Here is a 13,001-nt window from a genome sequence, read left to right on the forward strand (position 1 = left end):
ATTTCGGGAATGTAAACAATGGAACACCGGCTACGTGTTTGTGTTGCGGCAGCCGGCCGCTAATACACCGCTTCCCACCTACAGCGTTCTTCTTTGCTGTCTTCATTGTTCATTGAACATTAGGGACATCGTGGCGAAGTTGATAGAGTGGCTGTGCCAGCAATCGGAGTGTTGCTGGTTACTGGGGTTCAATTCCCACCTTCTATCTTCCTAGTCACGTCCGTTGTGTCCTTGGGCAAGACACTTCACCCTTTGCCTCTGATGGCTGCTGGTTAGCGCCTTGCATGGCAGCTCCCGCCATCAGTGTGTGAATGTGTGTGTGAATGGGTAAATGTGGAAATACTGTCAAAGCGCTTTGAGTACCTTGAAGGTAAAAAAGCGCTATACAAGTATAACCCATTTATCATTGAACAAATTGCAAAAGATTCACCAACACAGATGTCCAGAATACTGTGGAATTTTGCGATGAAAACAGACGACTTAATAGCTGGCCACAATGGTGCCCCAATATGTCCGCTACAATCCGTGACGTCACACTCATACGTCATCATACCGAGACGTTTTCAGCAGGATATTTCGCGGGAAATTTAAAATTGCACTTTACTAATCTAACGTGGCTGTATTGGCATGTGTTGCAATGTTAAGATTTCATCATTGATATATAAACTATCAGACTGCGTGGTCGGTAGTAGTGGGTTTCAGTAGGCCTTTAACTAAACAAAGTTGACGCTAATCAACGTGTTTGCTTTACTTTATTCCAAATGAGAATCCATAAGAGAATCAATAACGAACCGAATTGTTAAGCGGGATCGAAAATGGAACCAGAATCATGAAAATCTTGCCAATTCCCATCCCTGGAGATATTCCTTTCAAAAGGTCAGGTTGGTCCTACCTATCCTTCTTCGTTTCCAAACACCTTGGTTAAATCTAATACTGGTGTTCGTTATGTACCCTTACTTTGAACAAAACCTTTCCTTCGTTAATCATTATTCAAGCCTTTGCTGACAACCTGCAATTGCAGCTTTAGTCTGAGCATCACTTTTCTCTGTCTAATGAGGTAAACAGACAGGCGATGGTGCGATCGCTGGAGGCATGCATCATTTTCAAAATGTAAATGCAGGATCACACATATCCTTGTTCGTATGCCAGAGAGATGGTATTCTTCACAGATAATTATCACCTTAACTTCTTATTTAGTTTGTGCAAGGTGGCAGCTGTTCTTAATTATGTTCCACAGGAGCTGTAGGGTCGATGAAATGATGTCCTTATTGCGCACACCAATGTAGCTGCGGTTGAGAGAGCGTGCTGTAGGTCGGATCATGTCCTGTTTTTTTCGTCTGACTTTTTAATTCATTTCCATAATGAAATATGTTGTAGTTCATCAAGAACTGAGAATATGCTCCATTGCACGTTACAGACAGTATAGTCAAAAGCATTGTTTTGACCAGTTGCTTAGGTAGGAATGTGATGTGGTCACTGGTCAGTCAGTCAGTGAAACTCATGCAGAATGTGGCTTGGCATTGTCTTGCTGAAATAAGCAGGGGCGTCCATGATAACGTTAAGTTAAAGTTAAAGTACCAATGATTGTCACACACACAATCATCCTGAGAGGTGAGGGGAGCAGTGGGCAGCAGCGGTAGCCGCGTGTGGGAATAATTTTTGGTGATTTAACCCCCAATTCCAACCCTTGATGCTGAGTGCCAAGCAGGGAGGTAATGGGTCCCATTTTTATAGTCTTTGGTATGACTCGGCCGGGGTTTGAACTCACAACCTATCTCAGGGTGGACACTCTAACAACTAGGCCACTGAGTAGGTGACGTTGTTTGGATGGCAACATATGTTGCTCCAAAAGCTGTATGTACCTTTCAGCATTAATGGTGCCTTCACAGATGTCTAAGTTACCCATGCCTTGGGCACTAATACACCCCCATACCATCACAGATGCTGGCTTTTGAACTTTGTGCCTATAACAGTCCGAATGGTTCTTTTACTCTTTGGTCCGGAGGACCAGACGTCCACAGTTTCCAAAAACTATTTGAAATGTGGACTCGTCCGACCACAGAACACTTTTCCACTTTGCATCAGTCTATCTTAGATGAGCTCGGGCCCAGCAGAGCCAACTGCGTTTCTGGGTGTTGTTGATAAATGGCTTTGGCTTTGCATAGTAGAGTTTTCCTGCAAGACTACAATCTGTTGGTGTTGTTTATTGGGGGGGAGTTAAGGACACCATCGTTTAGTTTGCATAGCTCGCCATGATGCAAGTAATTGCAATGAATGCTGCCAAATAATGTTGTTGTTTCTGGAAGAGTCTAAATACTCGCTAAATATTGCAACTAAATTGACAGAATTAATCCATACTGCTCCTTCTTCTAATTTTCTGGCAAACCAGGTGTGTATCAAAGATGTTTAAAAAAAGCGTAATTATGCATACTGCCACCCAATGTATGGAGTAAGAAAGTTTATGAGCAGGTCAAATTTATTTGTGGCGGTCAAAATGTATTTGTGCTATGTGCAGAAAAACACTTTAGTAGTTTTGGTACCGGTACCACAATTATTTTGATACTTTTCGGTACTTTTCTAAATAAAGGGGACCACAAAAAATTGCATTATTGGCTTTATTTTAACAAAAAATCTTAGGGTACATTAAACAAATGTTTCTTGTTACAAGTTTGTCCTTAAATAAAATAGTGAACATACAAGACAATTTGTCTTTTAGTAGTAAGTAAGCAAACAAAGGCTGCCGTGTACAGTAACATATTGTGTCATTTTCCATTCTATTATTTTATCAAAATTAAGGACAAGTGGTGGTGGTGGCGGACCGGTACTTTTCAGAGGCGGTATAGTACCGAATATGATTCATTAGTATTGCGGTACTGTACCAATACCGGTATACCGTACAACCCTACACCGTAGTCATGTAATCATTCCCTCAAGCAAACTCACATTTCATTTCAGAAAAAGAAAAAAACATTACCTACTCAGTGGTCTAGTGGTTAGAGTGTCTGCCCTGAGATTGGTAGGTTGTGAGTTCAAACACCGGCCGAGTCATACCAAAGACTATAAAATTGGGACCCATTACCTCCCTGCTTGGCACACAGCATTAAGGGTTAGAATTGGGGGTTAAATCACCAAAAATGATTCCCGGGCGCGACACCGCTGCTGCCCACTGCTCCCCTCACCTCCCAGGGGGTGAACAAGGGGATGTGTCAAATGCAGAGGACAAATTTCACCACACCAAGTGTGTGTGTGTGACAATCATTGGTACTTTATTATTTTGAGCTTATTCCCAAATGGATGCAACGGGGGAAATGATCAGTTCTTAGATGCATTGCGATTCGGACAATTTTGACTCGATGGACAAACGTCAAAATATTGATTATTTAAGAATGTTCAATACATTAATACAGACAGTTCTAAAATGAGGAACTAGCGCAGACACACACGGATCAAAACAAAGCAGAGGGAGACAAGAAGCCGTGCTAAACTACTTCTCTTTGTTTTTAATGTCTATTTTCAGCTGGATTTACTCTCTATTTTATGCTGCAGCTGTCACATATACTGTAACATTGTACATGGCAGTGGCGTGCAGTCACTGGAGGCAGGGGAGGCGGGGCCTCACCTGCCGTCGTGGAAAGAAAAAAAATGTAAAAAGAAAAAAAAATAATTAAATTGTTATATGTATCCAGTGATTATACTAAAGTTATTTTCCATTTAACTTCACCAGTTTTAGATTATTTTTATTTTCACATGTGCCGTTCAAATACTGAGAAGAGACGGTGCGGTGAGCAGCAGCCAGTTGAGGCGCGTCACTGATTTGTGCCTCAACATGGATTGTGCACAATGACTCGGCTAACTGCTGGCCTGCTGTGCAGTGAGACTGTATTGCTATATGAATTATATCAGCTAACTAAACTATGGCATAGTTTAGTTAGCTGAGGTATATAATGTACAGTGTATTTTGTCAACAACTGTATGTGTGTAACGTATTTCTTGTGCTGAGCATTCATAAAACTGCTGCAAAAGACGTACTGTCTGAGGCTCGCAGTAACCCGGCCTCCTGGTGGTAGAGGGCAGTAGTGATCCCAGAGATCATTCCTCACCGCAGAAGGAAAAAAATAAATAAAAAAAATGTTTGCAAGTCAATTAGTGCGGCGATTGTTTATTTCCTCTCGCCTGGACTTTTATTAAAAACATGGAGGATTACATATGTAAAACAAAACAGTTTTCTAAACTGGACTTTCAATCGAAGCAGGAGGTAATAATTAAAGGTAGACCAACGCCGGAGCTAAAAGGTTTGCTTTTGACTTCGGGACAGTAGACCCGTTCTTTTCAAACGGCGTGGTACACATGCAAAGGCTGGCTGTGTGGATGTCCAGCAAGAAAGGTAAGACCATAATAATGTTTTTTTTATTAAATGTGCTTTTTTGTGTGCTACAGTTGTGTAAAGAATGTTGGTATGAGCTTTTATACAAAACCTGTTAACTGCTGCCAATCACATGGTGAATAAGATACTATTTAGGGTTCATATGTTTGTAAATCTGACTGTGATGATGCAGTGCCTCACCAGACATTAACCTCAACGCATGCCACTGGTACATGGTAATTTTTATATATTGTATATATGTAAATATTAAGTATATATGTTATATTTTATATCACTATATTTAGTCTACTTATACCTGCATTGTCCTTTTCATAATTGTAACTGAGCTACTGTGTGGAACAATTTCCCTTGTGGATCATTAAAGTTTGTCTAAGTCTAAGTCTGAGTCTAACCACTATGCTAGCTTGAATGTAAAGTAGTGAAACAACAAAAGAGTGAGTGCTTTGTACACTTCAACAGAAATGCAACTGCAACCAGATTGCAGCGGAGAGTAAACAAACAAAGAAGAGGAAATTAGTAAGTGGATTAATAAAACACAACACTGTGAGTCATGGATATGAATGGATAGATACCACACACCTCTTGGAGCTGGGGACACAACTGGGGACTAGGTGTGTGGGCTTTAGAAGGCAGAAAAACTCAACTAAAACAACGCGGATGCCTGCTCGCCATGTCAGCACGTTAGCAGGCTGAGAATGTATATATACTGTAGTTGTTTTTTTTGTTTTTGTTAAATGAGCCCATGTCATAAGTAGTACTAGTAAGCAAATGTGAGATAGTATGTTTGAATTAAAGTTCAGAGCTGCTCAGTTTTAGAAAACGACTAGAGCAGTGGTTCTTAACCTTGTTGGATGTACCGAACCCCACCAGTTTCATATGCGCATTCACCGAACCCTTCTTTAGTGAAAAATAAAATGTTTTTTTTTTCAAATTCAAGACAAAGTTACCGTATATTACCAAATAAACGCCCTTGGGCAAATAACCGCCCATGTCCTAATAGCCGCCCGGGGTTTGACCCCATTTTGTGAATTAACCGCCTCTTCCTAATAACCGCCTATGTCCAAATAGCCGCCCATAGGCTTTTATTTGTATGATTTAGATTAAAATGCTACTGGGGTTGCGTTTGCTGCAGTATTATTGTTTTGATGGTTTTATAGAGTACTTGGTACCATAATTATATTTTTCCTGTATGCTGCTTTATTTAAAACTTGGAGTACTGTAGCCTTTATTTTATTTAAGTGACAGTATTATTGTTCTGTTTTGATGGTGGATTTTATACTTGAGCACTTGGTACCATAATTGTATTTTTCCCTGTAGGCTGCTTTATTTAAAAAGTTTATTTATTTTTAGTAGTGGTATTCTATTTGACAATTGTTGCACTACTGCCTTGTTGATCTCTTGTCTTTTGATAACCTACCTCATGTTGATCTCTTGTTTTTTTGTTTGTATGTTTACAATAGCTTTTACATTTAAAGTTTTTGTACAAAAAAGAAAATACTGGACAGTAACCATTGTTACCAAACAATGGCCTGGTGCAGGCTGGTGCAAAAATAAATAAAAGCCTTGTGCAAATAACCGCCTGCTTCTTTTAAACGCATGTCTCCAAAATCAATTTTGTGAAATAAACGCCCGGGCTACTATTTGGTAATGTGCTTTCAGGTATATGTTTTTTTTACTACCGCACAAAATGAACCGTGCATGGAACTTGTTCAAAGAACAAAACCAACACAGTGCACAAATTCACAACAAATGACACACCTGCAAATCAGTGTGACTTCTGCTGTTGCCGTATACATAATACGGCGATAGGGAGAAGTTTTTATTTACACGATGAGTCTGGTGTGTCTTGACCTCCGCGGAGGAGGCTCTGCCGAACCCCTGAGGCCGACTCGCCGAAACCCTAGAGTTTGATCGAACCCAGGTTAAGAACCACTGGACTAGAGTGAGATTTTAGTGGCATGAAGCGCTCGAGAAAAAGAAAAAAACAGCGATTTGGCCTGTTTTAATGTTGATTTATACCTTAAAGGCCTACTGAAACCCACTACTACCGACCACACAGTCTGATAGTTTATATATCAATGATGAAATCTTAACATTGCAACACATGCCAATACGGCCGGGTTAGATTAGTAAAGTGCAATTTTAAATTTCCCGCGAAATATTCTGCTGAAAACGTCGCGGTATGATGACGTTTGCGCGTGACGTCACGGATTGTGCGGACATATTGGGACACCATTGTGGTCAGCTATTAAGTCGTCTGTTTTCATCGAAAAATTCCACAGTATTCTGGACATCTGTGTGGGTGAATCTTTTGCAAATTGTTTTATGAACAATGAAGACAGCAAAGAAGAAAGCTGTAGGTGGGAAGCGGTGTATTAGCGGCCTGCTGGACTCTTACCAGGAGGACTTTGAGTTGGATACGCGCTACCGTGAGTACGCAGCTGCGGCTTCCAAACATTTGATTGCTTGCCTGTACGTGCGTGCCGCTATGTGCATGTCACGTACGTAACTTTGGGGAAATATATGTGCTGTATGAACTTTACGGAGGTGAACGGTACTTTGGGCTGTGGGATTGAGTGTGTTGTGCGGGTGTTTGAGTTGTATTGGTGGGTTGTATGGACGGGAGGGGGGAGGTGTTTGTTAAGCGGATTCATTTGTGGCATATTAAATATAAGCCTGGTTGTGTTGTGGCTAATAGAGTATATATACATATATGTATGTCTTGTGTTTATTTACTGTTTTAGTCATTCCCAGCTGAATATCAGGTCCCACACGCCTCTCACAGCATCTTCCCTATCTGAATCGCTTCCACTGCCCTCTAATCCTTCACTCTCACTTTCCTCATCCACAAATCTTTCATCCTCGCTCAAATTAATGGGGTAATCGTCGCTTTCTTGGTCCGAATCGCTCTCGCTGCTGGTGGGCATGATTGTAAACAATGTGCAGATGTGAGGCGCTCCACAACCTGTGACGTCACGCTACTTCCGGTACAGGCAAGGCTTTTTTATCAGCGACCAAAAGTTGCAAACTTTATCGTTGATGTTCTCTACTAAATCCTTTCAGCAAAAATATAGCAATATCGTGAAATGATCAAGTATGACACATAGAATGGACCTGCTATCCCCGTTTAAATGAGAACATTTCATTTCAGTAGGCCTTTAAGATTGATGTTCTCACTTCAAGCAGCTCTTCTTGAAGTGTGGCCTACTATAGCTTGTCTTAGTTAACCAGAAATTACAAATGATTATCATCTCTACTCTTTTCTCTGCTGGCTCTTCTGTCTCATCCTCTGCATCTGTGTTCTCAATTTGTATCTTTTTGTACATCTCCGTCCTCACTGTCCTCAATCTCTTCTGATCTGTCTTCGTCTTCCAGGGGTTGCCAACTCCTCAGTAAGGAAAGTAGCTATTGACAGTCATAAAAAACTTCATCCCAAGTGCAGGACTAATAAACCAAAAAACTCCTTTGTCCCACACGCCATCAGACTGTACAACTCCTCTCTTGGGGAAAGTACTAAGGTACTAGGTACTAGGATGACAGGAGATGCAAAACAATAACAATACTGAAATAAACTGCAACAAAAAACATTACAATTAACAGTGCAATAACAATGCAATACATACAATAAAACTGCATTTTTACAAATGCATGCTTTCTTTTGATGAATGGGCATATGTTTTGACCGAAGTGTGTCATTTTGCAAATAATCTAGGGATTTAGACTTTTGAATGTGGTGTTTGGAAAAGTGTGTAAATCCTTTGGAAAAAAGACACAAAGTTAGTAAAATTGTGTGTAAGCAAATGGAAAAAACTGTAATAGGAGTTGAAAAGATTTAGCGAGAAAAGTCGCCAAGTTGACAAGACTGCGCTGAGGTGTGTGTCAAAGATAGAGACGCCAAGACCTGCCTTACATTGCTTTAGATTGGTTTACATTGCGTGGTGCCTTCCATGGTTGGATAGTTGAGGCACTAGCATTTATGGATTGGTCTGGGATTGGTTCTTTTGATCAGTCAATCAGAATGAATCGAACAACAAGCCCCCAAAAAAAGTTTATTATGAAAAAATTAATATAGAGTAATGAATGAGGAAATATAAGCGTGAGAAATGTCAAGTGTGGTTTGTAGCGTGAGAATGGGTTAAATTGTGTGAGGCTTGGCAGCTCTGCAGTGTGTGTGTGTGTGTGTATTTGTTTGTAAATGAGTGTTTTTTGTCCATTCTGTGTAAAGCTGTCTAAAAAAAAGTGTAATGTTTAATAAACAAGCATTCGCATAAAGCAAACAAATTGCTCAGTCCTATGTGGATAGCATTAGACTATTGCAAATGATCTGTCTAAGGCAGGGGTGTCCAAACTTTTTTCACTGAGGGCCGCACATTGAAAAATCAAAGCTAGCAGGGGCCAATTTGATATTTTTATTTTATAAACCAATACAATATATGTATAAAAAATATACATTCAGGCTTCCACTCAGGCTTGATCCCGGTGACCCCAAAGGGTTTTGGTCCAAAAAATATAAAAAATGTGTCATTATTCAGTATTATTATTTGTGTTATTATTCAAGTATTTAAATCTCTAGATCAACATTAGGTCTGTCAATATAAAAAATGTTAAAGATTTAAATTGTATGCTCTTTTTGTCAAAGAAAACCCTTTTTTTTAATGAAAAAAACACAAAATATGCAATAATTTCACCCCATAAAATTTTTAAGTGGGATATTTGAGATTATATAATAATTGGAGCCTTAAAAAGGTCAATAACTCATAACACCATTTATTTTAATTCATTATTATTTTTTTTAGCAATGACACTTAAAAACTAATCACACTAAAATTGTAGGGGTTCCAAAAAGGTCATACTCATTAAAGTATTAAAAAATAGATTATAATTTATTATTTTTTTACTGTTTACTTTTAACACAATAATCTCGAGATCAACTTCAGATCTATCTGTCAATTATAAGTTGTATTGTTGTTTATGTTTGTTCGTTTTAGGCCCTTCTTTAAAAAAAAAACAGCTCGTTTTTTTACATGGCAACACAAAATATGCAACATTTTCCCCAAAAAATATCTCAAAATATTTAATGTGACGTAATTGAAGCTTTGAATAGGTCAATAATTCATAATGACATTGATTTTGATTCATTATTATTTTTTAAAGAAAGAAACAGCCTACATGGCAGCTTTGTGTGATTAGAGTAAACATTGCTACATTTTCTTGTTACATTTAACCTGTTTGCTCTTTAAATACCACTTTCAATGTTTTTAATTTTTTTCAATCGTATTTTTAAAATGTACCGTGGGGCCGTTAAAAAATGACCTGCGGGCTGCAAATGGCCCCCGGGCTACACTTTGGACACCCTTGGTCTAAGGTATACTTATTTAAGCTAAAAAAAACATAACATAATAGTTAACCAGAGACAATGCAATTAATCGTGATTAAATATTTGACCGATTAATTTTTAAATCAGATGAATCACACTTTTGAATTTGGAATAATTGATGATTAATTACAGGTTATTGCTCGCTAGGATAATCTAATTTCACTTTAAAAATACTCCAATATTTGGACATCTTTGGTTATTTTTGACAGCCCTGATCTATACATTATCTTTATGCTGTATATGACATCAGCCAAAAGAGGGGCCTTACATACATTTATTAAAGATGCTTCATTAATCAATTTATAATCGAATCGTAGCCCCTGAATCGTAATCAAACCGTGACATGTCCAAAAATTCCCACCCCTGTCCTTAATTCTCCAGCCACTGGTAGCCACCTTTCTCTATATTGTATATGTATATATATATATATATATATATATATATATATATATATATATATATATATATATATATATATATATATATATATATATATATATATATATTGTATGTTTACAAATAACATCATTCATTACATTCACTGGATTCTTCTGTCCTATATCGGTTAAGAAATGCATATTTTTATATTTGCAATTAACCAGTGATTTAATGGCAAACGGTGTAGAAAGAACTTCAGTACAATAGGACGGGGATTTATATAACCCCATTCGTCGCGGATTACCTGACACATGAATTGTGATGAATTGGGGGGTGCGCTATCCACTTTAGCTGCCAGACGACAGTAGAGTGTTGACTATCTTAAAATGTGTTTCGTGGCAATTCCAACTTTGACCCCAGTATCAGTTGCTATATAGAAAGGCACTTTCCATTATTTCAGCAGACTGCATTGCAAAATGATTCACCCGTGAGATCCACCCAGGATTGAAACCATACGAACCCTTTCAATACTGTACATCCTTGACATTCTCTTGACTATATACCAAACTATATGTGTTACTCACTTGTGGGACTTTTTGCCCTCCGTGCCTCTTGGTCCTGAACCGCAGTCATGAGCCTGAATGATGAAGGTGTACTCCTTCTGCAGCTCGCAGTCCACCAAGCCGCGGGCCCTCAGCTGGCCCTCCCCCGAAGTGCCGTTAAGCACCACTGCCTCGAATGGAGCATCCAACCCGTGGATGTTGAAAGCGCAGATCTCCCCTGGAGACGAGAGGAAGTGAATCACAGTCAGGTGGAAAATGAGTGTGTCAAAAAGGTATGACAGGACATAAAAAGTCCTTTTCACACACTCGAGAAAGAAAACTCCTGTGCAAACTCACAAAATCAGCGGGGGGATCAAATCATTGTTCCCTCACTGTGTACTCACACACGCCCTGTAAAACACTGTCACAAATAATGCATCGTAATATTTACCTCTATCAAGCATAACATAAATCCTGATCAAAACATCCTCCCACTCCCTCGGTGCACGTCTATATATATATATATATATATATATATTCTGTAAAAAAAATAAAAATATACTACACAATTTGCTCATCTGATGCGGATCTTTGCGATGTTTTTGACTTTTATCAGTGTAGTTTCCGAGGACATGAAATTGATCTTGCAATGGAGAAATAAATCAGCCCATAAATTTGGGCTCATTATACAACAAACTGTTTTCAGAGGTCCAAGGAAGGGGACTGTAACCATGCATTATGTGCAAATGGTGTACAAACCCCGTTTCCATATGAGTTGGGAAATTGTGTTAGATGTAAATATAAACGGAACACAATGATTTGCAAATCATTTTCAACCCATATTCAGTTGAATATGCTACGAAGACAACATATTTGATGTTCAAACTGATAATTTTTTATTTTTTTGCAAATAATCATTAACTTTAGAATTTGATGCCAGCAACACGTGACAAAGAAGTTGGGGAAGGTGGCAATAAATACTGATAAAGTTGAGGAATGCTCATCAAACACTTATTTGGAACATCCCACAGGTGTGCAGGCTAATTGGGAACAGGTGGGTGCCATGATTGGGTATAAAAACAAAAAATGCTCAGTCTTTCACAAGAAAGGATGGGGCGAGGTACACCCCTTTGTCCACAACTGTGTGAGCAAATAGTCAAACAGTTTAAGAACAACGTTTCTCAAAGTGCAATTGCAAGAAATTTAGGGATTTCAACATCTACGGTCCATAATATCATCAAAAGGTTCAGAGAATCTGGAGAAATCACTCCACGTAAGCGGCATGGCCGGAAACCAACATTGAATGACCGTGACCTTCGATCCCTAAGACGGCACTGTATCAAAAACCGACATCAATCTCTAAAGGATATCACCACATGGGCTCAGCAACACTTCAGAAAACCACTGTCACTAAATATAGTTTGTCGCTACATCTGTAAGTGCAAGTTAAAGCTCTACTATGCAAAGCGAAAGCCATTTATCAACAACATCCAGAAACGCCGCCGGCTTCTCTGGGCCCGAGATCATCTAAGATGGACTCATGCAAAGTGGAAAAGTGTTCTGTGGTCTGACGAGTCCACATTTCAAATTGTTTTTGGAAATATTCGACATTGTGTCATCCAGACCAAAGGGGAAGCGAACCATCCAGACTGTTATCGACGCAAAGTTCAAAAGCCAGCATCTATGATGGTATGGGGGTGTATTAGTGCCCAAGGCATGGGTAACTTACACATCTGTGAAGGCACCATTAATGCTGAAAGGTACATACAGGTTTTGGAACAACATATGCTGCCATCTAAGCGCCGTCTTTTTCATGGACGCCCCTGCTTATTTCAGCAAAACAATGCCAAGCCACATTCAGCACGTGTTACAACAGCGTGGCTTCGTAAAAAAAGATTGCTGGTACTTTCCTGGCCCGCCTGCAGTCCAGACCTGTCTCCCATCGAAAATGTGTAGCACATTATGAAGCGTAAAATACGACAGCAGAGACCCCCGGACTGTTGAACGACTCTACATAAGACAAGAATGGGAAAGAATTCCACCTGAGAAACTTCAACAATTAGTTTCCTCAGTTCCCAATCGTTTATTGAGTATGGTAAAAGAAAAGGTGATGTAACACAGTGGTAAACATGCCCTTTCCCAACTACTTTGGCACGTGTTGCAGCCATGAAATTCTAAGTTAATTATTATTTGCAAAAAAAAAAAAAAAAGTTTATGAGTTTGAACATCAAATATCTTGTCTTTGTAGTGCATTCAATTGAATATGGGTTGAAAAGGATTTGCAAATCTAACACAATTTCCCAACTCATATGGAAAGGTG

The 13,001-nt window shown here is 39.1% G+C and overlaps 1 protein-coding gene across 1 annotated transcript in view; it reads right to left on the minus strand.

The window, feature by feature from the left end:
• LOC133663476 (calsyntenin-2-like) overlaps positions 1-13,001 on the minus strand; it is a 722,813-nt gene that overhangs the window by 277,794 nt on the left and 432,018 nt on the right. Inside the window, exon 3 of the mRNA XM_062067961.1 lies at positions 10,724-10,919. Within this exon, the coding sequence (XP_061923945.1) occupies positions 10,724-10,919 (196 nt within the window). The remainder of the gene's footprint in view (positions 1-10,723; positions 10,920-13,001) is intronic.

The sequence above is a fragment of the Entelurus aequoreus genome, linkage group LG13, assembly GCF_033978785.1.
Source record: "Entelurus aequoreus isolate RoL-2023_Sb linkage group LG13, RoL_Eaeq_v1.1, whole genome shotgun sequence".
NCBI classification, from domain to species: domain Eukaryota; kingdom Metazoa; phylum Chordata; class Actinopteri; order Syngnathiformes; family Syngnathidae; genus Entelurus; species Entelurus aequoreus.